A 12852-nucleotide genomic window follows, 5' to 3' on the forward strand; every position below is an offset into this window, starting at 1 on the left:
CTTGTTTACCTAGATGAATCCTCCTGAAGACCTTAGGGGCTGGCCACAATGACGTCCTCAGCTAAGACAGGCAGGCACAGAAAGCAAGAGTCCTTGCTCAAGACCTCACAGCTGCGGAGGCCAAGCTGGAATTACCCGCTGCAGCTCATCTCCAGGCTGCGGTCTACTAACCAGTCACCAGCCCAGTGTGAACCCCGACTTCCTCCACCAGTCACCCTCCCTGGGGCTGCCCATAGAACAGCTTCTTCCATGTTTGGCCAGCAGCAGATAGCCTAGGACTGGAGCAAGCCTTGTTCTCTGAAGTAGTGGTGCTAGCTTTCGGTAGCACTCAGTCTGAGCAGGAAGCAAATGGCAAGCAAGGCGGTTGGGAGGCCCTACCCTCCATCTGAGGGGAACATACCAGGTCCCTCCCAGCAAGAATGTCTCACCTTGACACAGCCCAGCTTCCCTTCCCTCTGCCCTACACCCTAGGATAAGACAGGACAAAGAACTGGCTGAGCACAGGGGATTTTATTGATGGTACACGACAAGGTGGGGCTCCCTAGGCCCCTCCCCTCTTCAAGGGGTCTACATGGAAACTGTGAGGGGAGATTCAGTGTGGCGGGGGACTGAGTGTGGCAGGGACTCCCCAGCAGTGAGGGCCTCTCTCTTCCTCTTGTGCTCTCGCTGGGGCTGGTGGTCCGGGGGTCTTACTCCTTGGAGGCCATGTGGGCCATGAGGTCCACCACCCTGTTGCTATAGCCAAATTCGTTGTCATACCTAGAAGATGAAAAGAGTCGTTAGGGCCCTTTTCTGAGCCAGTCACCAGAGGGCGCCAGACTCTGCACCACTTTTTAAGAGCCTGTCTCTGGCCCCAGCCACATACCAGGAAATGAGCTTGACAAAGTGGTCGTTGAGGGCAATGCCAGCCCCAGCGTCGAAGGTGGAAGAGTGGGTGTCGCTGTTGAAGTCGGAGGAGACCACCTGGTGCTCAGTGTAGCCCAGGATGCCCTTGAGGGGGCCCTCCGACGCCTGCTTCACCACCTTCTTGATGTCATCGTACTTGGCAGGTTTTTCCAGACGGCAGGTCAGGTCCACCACTGACACGTTGGCAGTGGGGACACGGAAGGCCATGCCAGTGAGCTTCCCGTTCAGCTCAGGGATGACCTTGCCCACAGCCTTGGCAGCGCCAGTAGAGGCAGGGATGATGTTCTGGAGAGCTCCGCGGCCATCACGCCACAGTTTCCCGGAGGGGCCATCCACAGTCTTCTGGGTGGCAGTGATGGCGTGGACTGTGGTCTGGAAAAGGAGGGAGTGAGGCCCTGCAGAGTGCTCCCCACATCACCACCCCTCTACCTCCCTCCCCACCTTGAAAGGAAATTATGGGAGAGCCAGTCCCCAGAAGGCCCAGCCCCCAGGGTTGCACGCAGCCCTGGCCGGGAGGAGGAGCCAGCCCTGCATGAGAAAGGCAGCAGCCTCAGTCCCATTCCCCAGCTCTCATACCATGAGTCCTTCCACGATACCAAAGTTGTCATGGATGACCTTGGCCAGGGGTGCTAAGCAGTTGGTGGTGCAGGAGGCGTTGCTGCAAACAAAGAGGGGGCGCAAGTCAGGGGAGCGTGTCCACAGGGTGCCAGGCTGGCCGCTTCTCCACTGGCCCTGCCTTCCTCACCTGACGATCTTGAGGCTGTTGTCATACTTCTCATGGTTCACACCCATGACGAACATGGGGGCGTCAGCAGAGGGGGCAGAGATGATGACCCTTTTGGCTCCCCCCTGCAAATGAGCCTACAGCAGAGAAGTAGACAGTTATAAACCCGGGTTCTGCCTCTGCAGGGCTGAGCCAGCTTCCCCTACCGCGGGCCCTCCTGCACTCACCCCAGCCTTCTCCGTGGTGGTGAAGACGCCAGTGGACTCCACGACGTACTCAGCGCCAGCATCGCCCCACTTGATTTTGGAGGGATCTCGCCTATGGGGTGGGGGAGACAGGGATAGGACATATTGAGGGACATGAGGTTACCATGTACCCAAGGGAGCCACACCACCCTAGCTGCCCCCCACAGCACATTTCTCCCACTGCCTTCCACTCACTCCTGGAAGATGGTGATGGGGCTTCCATTGATGACGAGCTTCCCGTTCTCAGCCTTCACGGTGCCATGGAACTTGCCATGGGTGGAATCATACTGGAACATGTAAACCTGGGGGAATACGCAAGGGTGTGAAGGGGCTGCCTGGCAGCCAGGTGGCTCCTCCCACATCAGCTTTGGGGCAGCACTCACCATGTAGTTGAGGTCAATGAAGGGGTCATTGATGGCAACAATATCCACTTTACCAGAGTTAAAAGCAGCCCTGGTGACCAGGCGCCCAATACGACCAAATCTAAGAGACAAGAGGCAAGAAGGCATGAGGAGGGGAGGCTTCTCCACAGTATGTGAGCTGCCCTAGGACACCTCTCCATTAAGAGGGCGAATGCAGCATCTCCTTACCTCCATTAAGAGGTGAATTGTATCTCCCTTGAGCTCCCCTGCCAGGCTGGCCTGGCTTTACGGCATGGCTGCAACTGAAGGCTCCACTGCTGCCTAACACCCCCCGTCATAGGAAGCCCTTCCAGGAGAAGCGGCCATGTGGGGCACTGCCACCCACAGTCTGGGCACAAGCTTTGCACGTGGCATTCAGCACCTCACTATGCCACCCCAGGAATGCTTGCTGCTGCCTAGCTCAGCTTCAAACTGCACCGTTTAAGAAGAAAAGATTTGTACACTCAGCATCACCAAACTCAAAGGGCAGGAGTAAAGGTCAGAAATTAATTGGACAGGGCAAGCCCACCCCTTCTCTAAGTCCCGCCTACAAAAGGGACAGAGATTGGGCCGGGGGAAGAGGGGAAGTTGTTTTTTAACCCCCTAGTCCCAGGGCTTTAATTTGCAAGCTTCCAGTCCTTTCCTAGCTCTTTTCCAGAATTCAGGAGTGGGAGCACAGGTGTGTGCATGTGTGTGGGAGAAGGGATGGGAGACGGCCCAAGCCCAGGCCCCCAGTTACAGAAAGGTCAGCAGCTATATTTATCCTCAGACCAGGGTGCGGTGGGAGATCTGGTTTCTGGAAGACGGAATGGGGAGAAGGGCAGGTTTCCCGAGGCTCCCAGACACCCAATCCTCCGGGTGACATTTACAGCCTGGCCTTTGGGGTGGGGTCAACGCTAGGCTGGCAGGGGAAGAGGGGGGCCATAAGGTGAGCCGCCGCTGCAGAAAGGGGCCACCACCAGAGGGGCCATTTTGCGGTGGAAATGTCCTTTTCCAACTACCGATGACTCAGCTCCCCCCGGCTTGGCACCAAGCCACAGCCACCACACCTCTGGAGGGAGGGGACACAGGAGGACTTCCATAAACCCACTTCTTTGATTTACCAGAGAATTATCTAGAAAAAGCATCACCCGGAGGGGAAATAGGGCTTGCAGCTCAGGGGCCTACTTGAGAGCAGGGGCCGGGAAGCCTCGCTCCACCTGACTTCCCCGCCACACGCGACTCCACCCACCGAGGCAGGAGCGCAGGGTTAGTCACCAGCAGGGTTTCCTAACGGCGGCCCATTCATTTCCTTCCCGGTTGCAACATGGCGGCCGCTCTACCGCAGGCGCAGCCTCCGGACTGGGATGCACCCGCTGCGCACTAGCATCCCGGGGCCTGCGGTGCCGGAGGCCATGGGGGAGGGGCTCCTCTGCGACACGTGACCTCGCAGAGCGCGAAAGGAAAGAAAGTGTCCCCAGCTAGGGGTCCGGGTCGGATGGAATCTCGGGTGGGAGTAGGGACCTCCTGTTCCTGGGGACTAGGGAAGGCAGGCCCCGGGCAGATGGCGCCGCAAGGGCGGAGCTGCACAGGGCGCCACAGCCTGGGTGCGGGGTTCCGCCAGGTCCGAGCGCTGACCTTGAGCTCTCCTTGCCGGACGCAGTTACCCTACCCCATACGACAGCAAAGACCCGGAGCCCGCAAGGCTCGTAGACGCAGTTTGCGGGCGGCCCAGGGCCCCCCAGCCACCCACGAACTCACCCGTTGACTCCGACCTTCACCTTCCCCATGGTGTCTCAGGGATGCGCTGCGCGGAGAGAGAGAACAGTGAGCGCCTAGTGGTCCCGGTCGACACCCACGCCTCCCCTCCCCTCCCCCCACCAGCCTCCATGCCCAGCCCGCGCCGCATCACGTCCTCCGCCCGCCCCTGCAATGCGGCGGCAGCCCGGGCCCGGACCCGGACCCTGGCCCGCGCCCACCCCGCAGCGGCGCGAACACGTCCGGCCCGCGCCCGCTCCTGCCGCCTTCAGGCCCGTCCCTAGCCTCCGGGCTCCTCTCCGCCCGTCTTCACCTGGCGATGCAAGAGAAAATGCGGCTGACTCTCGAACAGGAGGAGCAGAGAGCGAAGGGGGAGGCTGCGGGCTCAATTTATAGAAACCCGGGGGCGCGGCGGCAGGCGGTGACTCTGACCCCGCCTCCCGCCGGGCTCAGCCAGTCCCAGTCCAAGGACTTGAGGCCTGAGCTACGTGCGCCCGTAAAACCGCGAGTAGCGGGTCCCTGCTTTCTCCCTGCTCTTTTTTTTTTCCGCAGCCGCCTAGTTCAACTGGGCACGCATCAAGCGTGTGGGCCCCGACGGAGGGGGGAAGGGACTGAGACTGGCCCAATGGGAGGTGATCGGTGCTGCTTCCCAGGACTGGAGTGTGGGCAGCAGGAGACTAGGGAGTCAAGGACGGGGGCCCTTACACGCACGGATGAAACAGGACTTTGGGAGCGACTGAGATGGGGAATTGGAGCCCGAGCCCTGCACGGCTCGCGGCTGCACGCGGCCTGCCCCCTCCCCTTTCTTTCAAAGGCTGAGAGGCGGGAAAGTTGGGGAACTTCTCCTCGAGGCTCTGCGGTAGTGACACCGGAATAGCTGAAGCAAAGGGCTAGGAGGGGCCCGTGGGCCCTTCCCAGCCCCCACTTCCCCCTCCCCATCTCCTGGCTCCTGGCCTCTCTGGGACCGAGGCCTGGCCTGGGCACTGGGAAGTGGGGGCCTGGAGAGGAAGGAGGCTCGGGAGGCGGCTTGAGGGGGAGGTTTCTACACGGAAGGTCACGATGTCCTGCAGCCCTGTAGCTTGGACCTGATGATTAGGGCAGACAATCCAGGCCCTGTGTGCACCAGCGGCTCTCCCCGGGCTGGGGCCCCAGGCGGAGGACAGGATGGCTGGTGGGGGCCCAGAGGCCTCCCACAAAGTCACTCCTGGAGCCCCGTGGGCTGTGCTGCCTAGGGTGAGAGACAGTGTGCCTTTCACTCCATCCAGCCCGGGGCGAAGAGCGGGACGTGAGGGCGGAAGTGCCTCCCCGCCCTGGGACGTGCAGGCGAGCCAGGAGCCAGGGACTCCCCTTCACTGGCTTCGCTGGGGGATATTGAGGGCAGGGTGAGTCAAGAAGAGGGAAAAAGTGGGAAAAGAGGTCTTGGGCACATGGTGGGAACAGGCCCCCTGCCCCTTCCCACAGGGTATCCATTTCTCTGGTAGGAGGGCAGAGGGCCAGGTTTGTGAGTGTGGGATGGGAGCGTGCTGAACACTTGTAAGGAAGGGGGTGGGGTGGGGTGGCCTTGGCCCATCAGCAGGTGCATGGGAGGGGGATCCTGGGCCTCTTTGCTGGCCCAGCATAACCTGACACCAGCCCCCTGCCCTTCTAGCTAAAAGCCGTTTGCTAAGTTTAGCCCGCCTGGTGATAATCTTTGCTTAAAAGGCACCCACAGGACTCCAGTCCTTGTCCCTGCCTTTCTGGGATTGCCTTTCCTCCTGGGACCCAGAACCAGGCTGTGTCCTCGTCTGGCTGCCATTGGCATGGTTGGTGCGGGCTTTTCACAATGACCACCCAGAGCAGAGTAGCAAGAGCAAGGCAAGAGGGTCCTTAATGGTGGAAGGGTGGGGTGGGGGAGTGGAGGAAGCCCCACCTCTGACTCAGCTATTCCTGCAACCAGGACCATTAACCCTTTCCCATCCAGAGCGTTAAGAGCACCTCCATGCTCCTGCACCACCAAGCGTGATTTGGGGGCGCCATCTTCCCCTCTGCCTCATGCTTGTCATTTTTCATTACTGTCTTCTCCCCGCTAAGAGGGAGCTCGGTGCCCAGGGAGCACCACTGACGTAGTGTGCTGTTGTCATGACAGCAGAGGCACCAGTGTGGTCACGACAGCCAGCTCACAGCCTCCGGTTCTAAGGTGACTCAGCAGAGACGACTTGAGGAGCCGGAGAGGGGTGGGCAGGCTTCAGGGGCAGCCCGCTTGCAGCATAGCCCGCGCCCCCTGCAGACCTGGGAACAGTGAGGAATGCGGGAGACAGACCTTGTCTCCTGCAGAGCTGGAAGGGATCATGACCTGACCTGCCACCAGCCTGGCCCAGTCCGCTGTCAGCCTTTGGAGATGGGATTAGGGAACACGAGTGGGGGTGGGGTGAGGCACACAAAGGAAAGCAACCCTTGGTCTAGAGCAGGTTTTCTCAACTGTGACACTATTGACATTTTGGGCTGTGTAATTCTTTGTTGAGGGGCTGCCCTGTGCACTGTAGGCTGTTTAGCAACATCCCTGGCCTCTGCCCACCAATGCTGGTAGCATTCTTCCCCCACAGGCTATGACAACAGAAAAGGCCCCAGGTGTTGTCAAATGTCCTCTGGCAGGCAAAATTGCCCCCGTTCAGAAGCGCTGATCTGGAGTCGAGGCACTGCATAATTCTCCCGAGGCTGGCTGGTCACTGTGCAGGGTCCGGAGGTTGAGAGGGGAAAGGTGGCAGTGACAGGGCAGGAAGCTCATCTGCGATCCTGCGACAGGCCCTAGTTCTCTGGGCTCGCTCATCTCTCTCTGCACTGATAACCCTCTCTCTGCTGCATGAATCTGGGCTAATGTGAAAGATGAAACAAAGACAAGCTTAGGAAAAAATGTCTAAAAGTATATAAAAACATTTATTCATTAGAAAACAAGGAGATTGGCAAACATATTCCAAAGTGAAAGCAGCTCAATGCAGTTCAATTAGGCTAATTTAAGAGAAAGGCCTTGCATTTTAAAGATCGTGTATGTACTTTTTTTTTGAGACGGAGTTTCACTCTTGTTGCCCAGGCTGGAGTGCAGTAGGGTGATCTCGGCTCACTGCAACCTCTGCCTCCCAGGTTCAAGCGATTCTCCTGCCTCACCCTCCCGAGTTGCTGGGATTACAGGTGTGCGCCATCACGCCTGGCTAATTTTTAATTTTTAGTAGAGACAGGGTTTCTCCATGTTGGTCAGGCTCGAACTCCAGACCTCAGGTGATTCACCCGCCTCGGTGTCCCAAAGTGCTGGGATTACAGGCGTGAGTCACTGCGCCCGGGCGGTTTTGTTTTTTGTTTTTTTTTAAAAGACAGACAAATATTTTACAAGGGTAACAATTAGAATTCCAGGTCACCCTACAAGTCCTAGGGTCCGCGCCTGCGGGCTGATGCTCTGAGAATGGGGGTTGTTTTCTTGGGTGTCTCGTCTTCTGTCATCTCTGCTGAAAGATCTATGCAAAGAATTAGAGGAATAAGAAAAAGCTGAGTCACAAAGATGGTGAAAAATAGATATGAGAGAACAAGTGGGACAATCCCACACCACCCTGCAGAAATAAAATGCAAGCTGTAGAGGAGGCCCTGCTGGGGCAGTGGGCAGGGCATCTACACTCAGGCCCCCACAGCAGGTCCCGTGGAAAGCAGCCCCCCGCACCCTGGCTGTGCGCCTTCTGGGCCGGGACAGGCGGGAGCATCATACCTTCCTCACTGGACTCATCGCTTGAGAAGACAACTTTGGGTTTCTTTTTGGAAGCTCGCTGCTGGGTGTTTGGATGCCGACGGGTAGTACGGCGGGGCTCCGGTGTGACAAAGTCATTGTCTGAGGCTGTAGAAGCCAGAGGTTGGTGCCTAGAAACTAGAAGAGGCAGGAAAATGTGATTTAAAAAAGAAGAAGAAACAAATCACTGCAGGAGGGGAAGGCCCAGTCTGGTCCCGCCAGTACAGCTTGCCTCACGCACCAGTGGATGGTCTCTTGGCTGCTGGGGCTCTCTGGCTACCTGCCTGGCCAATCTCAAGCTCATCGATCCCATCCAAACCTCTGGTATGACAGGCCCGAAGCTTCTGCTCAAATTCATCTATTACAGCCTGGAGGGAGAAAAGGAGATTAAGAGCAGGCTTGAAAACAGTTACTTCTGATTAAAAAGAAACAAGGCCACAGAAGACATGGAGGGCCTTAAATGCACATTACGAAGAAGGCAAGCTGAGAAGGCTCCATGCTGGATCGTTCCAGTGATACATTCTGGAAAAGACAAAGCAATGGCAACAGTAAAAAGATCAGGGGTTGTGAGGACAGAGGGATAAACAGGTGGAGTGCAGGGGATTTGTAGGGCAGTAAAACTCTTCTGTATGATATCACAGTGGTGGGTATGTGTCATTACGTACAGTGAACCCCAATGTAAACCATGACTTTGGGAGATGAGGTGTCAATGTAGGTTCAGCGTAACAAATGTACCTCCCTGGTGCAGGATGTTGACGGTGGGTTAGGCTGTGATGTGTAGGAGCAAGGGGTAGATGGGGACTCCCTGTACTTTCTGCTCAATTTTGCTTTGAACCTAAAACTGCTCTGAAAAAGAAAGAAAAACTGAAACAAACAAACAAGAATTGGATGAGATGCTACTTTGGTTGTGTTTTTGGAGTAATAAAAAAAGAACTGGAGACAGAAAGATCTGGTCTTGGGTCACTCTGGCAATTTGGTTGCACCAAGCTGGGGATAAGTCGGACGGGAACGTGACTGTGAGAGCTGGATGTGGCCCAGGGTCGGCAGATGTCTCAGCCAGCCCGGATCCCGACAGGCATGGAAGCGTCCACACTGCTCACCTTGCCCTCAGGCTTGGCCCAGCGTCGCAGCTTGCCCACAACTGACAAAAAAGCACTGAAGATGGACTCATCTGACAGTTTGTCTCCAAAACAGTGAAAATTGTCAAGCATCTTGCGGAGGCCTCGCTCTGTGAGGGGCAGTTGTGACACACAGTAGGCCAGGTCTCGCTGCTGCCGCTCAGTTCTGCAGACAGGAAGGGCTTTGTGAGGAACCGCGAGATCCAGCCAGTAAAGGCTCAACTTTCCCCATCAGCCTTCCCAGTCCCAGGGATGCCACAGTGCCGGCAGGGAAGGGGTGGGGGATGGACCTTTCTCCCCTGCAGGGCCCTGCTCGCACAAAGAACCCTCAGGGAGGGCAGCATACCGGGCTGTGCGGAACCGCTGACACAGCTTTTCCACCAGGCTCTCTGTCTGCTTGTCCTTGGTGATGTAGGAGAGGAGCTGTCTGCAGGAAGGGGAGATGAGGATGTGCGATGGCCCAGGGCCAGCTCTGCCATCCACTAAGACCAACCCTGGACCCTCCCCCAGCCCAGTCTTCCCTGATGTTCTCTGCCACGGCCTCTGCCTCACCCCTCCCCTTCAGCAGAGCCCCATTCAGCAGAGAAGGACCCCCCACCTCAGGAATTTTCACTGTGAATGGAAATGAACAGGAACAGCTGCTAGGTAGTGAGTGCTCCTGTATGCCTGCCACCATGTTAGGAACTTTATCTTATTTAGTATTTTCAAGAACTAAGGGTTAAGTATCATCAGCCTCAAAAGAAGAGGAAATAGGCACAAAGAGGCTAAGTTATTGCTGAAGGCTGTACAGCTAAAAAGTAGCCGAGGTGGAATTCAAATACAGGGGTGTCTGATTCCTACGCCTGCGCTATGTGGAAAATGTGCCCCAAGGCCCGGGGAACAATACTTCATGATGGTGTGGAAAGGCTCTTCCTCCACCCCTAGCTCGGGGTCTGACAGGCGGCTGATGATATCTGGAAGGAGATTATAGATTGCGTTGCCCTGTAAGACAGAGAGAGCCGTGTTAAGGAGATGAGGTGACCGACATATTCCCTCTGCAGCAAGCCCTCAGTACCTCGCTGCCTCTCACCTTGTGGGAGAGCTCGTTGAAGAAGTTCTTGGCCAGGGCAGCAATCTGAGGCTCGGGGTCGATGAGTAGCACTGCCATCTCGCTCACCTGCCCCTTCACCTTCACCATGTCCTTGAGGATCAGGTGGGTCATCACCAGCCCCGCTGTTTTCCGCACTTGCTGAGCAGGGTCCCGGAGGCTAGGAATGGAATTGCGGGTCATGGGGACCGAGACCTCCGGATGACACCCTAACGCTGGTAGAAAAGGCCCTCAGCCAGAATCGATTATCCCATGCTCCGCCACTCCAGAAGCAGTCAGAAAGCTGTCTAGAGTTGAAAGCTGGAGTAGGGGAAAGAGGTGAAGCTTCTAACCAGAAGTGTCAATCCCACTGGGGTGACTCTTAGTCAGGGCCTGTACAGGTCAAGTATCAAGCAGATGTTCGCCGTGATGCCAAAGCCTAGGGGAAGAGCCCTGGTGATTCTCTGGTGATTCTCACACTGACTCTGAACAGACTCCGGAGCTCTTGGGAACTGCCACCACGTTGTGAGGGGTCTCTTACCGAGCATACAGATGAGGAGTCCAGGGGTCCACCAGATTGGGAAAGCGGATGGCCAGATCCCCAGTGGCAACCATGAGGTTAGACCGGACAATGGGAAGTGGGGACTTTTCCAGCATGGTGAACAGAAGACGAAGCTGGGAGTCACAGAAAGTGGCACTAGGAGCAAGAGGAGGATCATCAGGGAAGCCATTTCATCCCCATCTTCCTTGAGAAGGTGGTACCAACCCCACGGCCTACCTGATCATGCAGAACTTGCCAAGGGCAAGTGAAGCAGCTGCAGAGAGGTCTGGGCTGCTATAGAGGCCTGGGTTGTTGCAGACTTGAAGCAAGAGTGGAACGAAGGCAGCCAGTGTCTGTCTGCCTGTTGGAAGAGGAACTGCAGGTTTGGGACAGGCTCTGTCAATTGGGAAGAAACTGCTGAGTGCAGCAAGTGTTCTCACCGTCCAACAGTTCCATCTCGCAGATGCCGCGGATGAGTTCCGCCTCTGTGTCATCTGCTGTTGCCCCAACCAGCCCCAGCTCCTCCTCCATGGTGGTCTCAGAGCTTGTATTCTAAAGGGAATGAAGGCGGGGATCAGGATAAGCAGAGACATCATTTTTGATTCCAGCCCATACTTTATTTGGCATGAACAACGTGAGGAAGGGCACATTCTACAAAACCATTTAGAGAATTGTCAAATGTGTCTGTAAAGAGAAAGGATTCCTGAATTAAACAGGGAAACAATGAGGCCCCCATTTGTTTTTCAGTTGCCAAAGTGTGTTTCTACGCCTCTTCCTCATGGAACACATCGTTTCTTATGTATGGTAAACAGATGGATCATGCCAGACAATGGTTCAAAGTCACAGAGGTCAGACTTTTATTTTCTCCAGTGCTGCAAGGCTCTGTGTCTTATTTGTCTGCAAGACATCACTGCCTCTAGTGGAGAGAACGCAGGCCCCATCCCGGGCCAGGCCAGCAACGAGGGCTAATGGAAAAGGCGGGCGGGTATGTGCATGTTCTGACAAACCCTGCCTCAGACAAAAAGCCTCTATCTTATGCTGAGGTGTCCAACTCCACACTCTGCATTGACCTCAATCTTTCCTTCCTGGGTGATCACTGACAGTTTCACCATTGTTCACACGAACGTTTCCTAGGGTAGTAGCCACAGAGACGCAGAAATTCTTCGCTTCATGTAATAGCAGAGGAGCAGATTGCCGGAAGGGGATCAGCTCAGCTCTGAGCTGAGGTAATGAAATAAATCTGGGAAGTGCTGAGGACATTCACACACCTTCTCCTTGGGATCTTTGGTCTTGTGTTCCTGTTCTTCCCGGAGAACTCGGCGCCGACAGAGCTCTCCACTCACTGCCTGCTCCAAGTGGACCAGCTGCTGCAGAGCCACATCCCCAGCCAGGGACAGCAGGTTCATCAACAGGAAAGTGGGGAGCATTGCGGGGGACTCCCCTAGAGGAGAGGGAGAGGGAAGGCGGGCAAAGAGACATTTTTAAGTCCCATCAAACCTGAATCTGATTTTTCCTGATCTTCCCCTTGCTCACGTGCTATTCAAACTAGTGAAGTAAGAGTTGGGGGTGGGAACTGGCCCAACTTCAACTTGGACAAAACGAGACAGTGTACACTAAGGGTCGTTGCAGAAAGTGGTGGTGGCAGTGGCTCCTGGCCCTGCAGGGAAAACAGAAGCTGGCTGTCTCAGTGGGTCAACTCCTGCCCACTTACTCAGGTCCTCCTGACTGGTTCTCTTCTCTTCTAGCTTCTCCAGGGCCTGTTTTGCACAGCCCTGCAATATCTGGGCACAGATCACTTCGGGGCCCTCTGCCAGTTGGTAAATGAGGGTCACTGCCACCTCTTTGAATGGGATCCACAGTGGGTCTGGGTGGACAAAGCCTGCAGAGAAGAAGGGAAAAGTTGTTCACGGCAACAAAGGGCCCAAATCTGCCCAAGGCCTTTCCTGAGAGCTCACCTTTTGTGACCGTCTCCCGCAGTCGCTCAAACAACCTGTGTTCCTGAGGCAGCCGGAAGGGGGGTTGACGTTTGCCCAGAGAAGGCTGTGCAGAACAAGACAACGTGGGTGTGTGTACAGGGTGGACACAAGGATCTCCACTCTCCTTAGTTTGGAACCACCCCCACATACCTTTCTCCTGTCAGAGATGTTGGCAATGGCATGGCACACCTGCTGGGCCAGCCTGTAGTCCTGTGGAAACTTCTCATCCAGCCCTATGCGCACCAGTGTGTCTAAATTGCTTCCCACAATTTCTGGCTTTCCTCTAGGGGAAGGAAGTCACAGAGTGAAAGGCAGTCATGGATTGGACTCAACGGGGAGAAAGGGCCAACAGGGATAGGTACCAGCAGCCCACGCGGTGTCTAGAGCCTT

At 56.1% G+C, this 12852-nt stretch overlaps 2 protein-coding genes across 3 annotated transcripts in view; both read right to left on the reverse strand.

Moving 5' to 3' along the window:
• Positions 1-491: 491 nt before the first annotated feature.
• Positions 492-4443, reverse strand: LOC105484185 (glyceraldehyde-3-phosphate dehydrogenase). Its single transcript, XM_011745568.3, has 9 exons — positions 4327-4443; positions 4017-4062; positions 2259-2358; positions 2071-2177; positions 1858-1948; positions 1652-1767; positions 1483-1564; positions 866-1278; positions 492-759 (listed from the first exon to the last, which is right to left on the reverse strand). Exons 2-9 carry the CDS (start codon positions 4043-4045, stop codon positions 690-692), a joined length of 1008 nt encoding a protein of 335 aa, XP_011743870.1. The 5' UTR covers positions 4046-4062; positions 4327-4443; the 3' UTR covers positions 492-689.
• Positions 4444-6907: 2464 nt separating this feature from the next.
• The window catches only part of LOC105484183 (non-SMC condensin I complex subunit D2), a 38147-nt gene continuing 32202 nt past the window's right edge, over positions 6908-12852 (reverse strand). For both annotated transcript variants that reach the window (XM_011745565.3, XM_071072315.1), the window contains 14 exons: positions 12613-12745; positions 12442-12526; positions 12198-12365; positions 11755-11927; positions 10927-11038; positions 10724-10847; positions 10487-10642; positions 9949-10126; positions 9766-9860; positions 9226-9306; positions 8862-9045; positions 8003-8129; positions 7744-7899; positions 6908-7498 (listed from right to left, as the gene is read on the reverse strand). In XM_011745565.3, the coding sequence (XP_011743867.1) occupies positions 7413-7498; positions 7744-7899; positions 8003-8129; positions 8862-9045; positions 9226-9306; positions 9766-9860; positions 9949-10126; positions 10487-10642; positions 10724-10847; positions 10927-11038; positions 11755-11927; positions 12198-12365; positions 12442-12526; positions 12613-12745 (1858 nt within the window). In that variant the 3' untranslated portion in view covers positions 6908-7412. The remainder of the gene's footprint in view (positions 7499-7743; positions 7900-8002; positions 8130-8861; positions 9046-9225; positions 9307-9765; positions 9861-9948; positions 10127-10486; positions 10643-10723; positions 10848-10926; positions 11039-11754; positions 11928-12197; positions 12366-12441; positions 12527-12612; positions 12746-12852) is intronic.

This window comes from Macaca nemestrina, chromosome 10, assembly GCF_043159975.1.
Source record: "Macaca nemestrina isolate mMacNem1 chromosome 10, mMacNem.hap1, whole genome shotgun sequence".
Classification (NCBI taxonomy): domain Eukaryota; kingdom Metazoa; phylum Chordata; class Mammalia; order Primates; family Cercopithecidae; genus Macaca; species Macaca nemestrina.

Coding starts and splice junctions, on each gene's coding strand:
- LOC105484185 (XM_011745568.3), bottom strand. CDS start 4,045: ATGGGGAAGGTGAAGGTCGGAGTCAACGG. Junction 2,359..4,016: donor GTGAAGGTCGGAGTCAACGG/GTGAGTTCGTGG, acceptor CTTGTCTCTTAG/ATTTGGTCGTATTGGGCGCC. Junction 1,565..1,651: donor AACAGCCTCAAGATCGTCAG/GTGAGGAAGGCA, acceptor CTTTGTTTGCAG/CAACGCCTCCTGCACCACCA.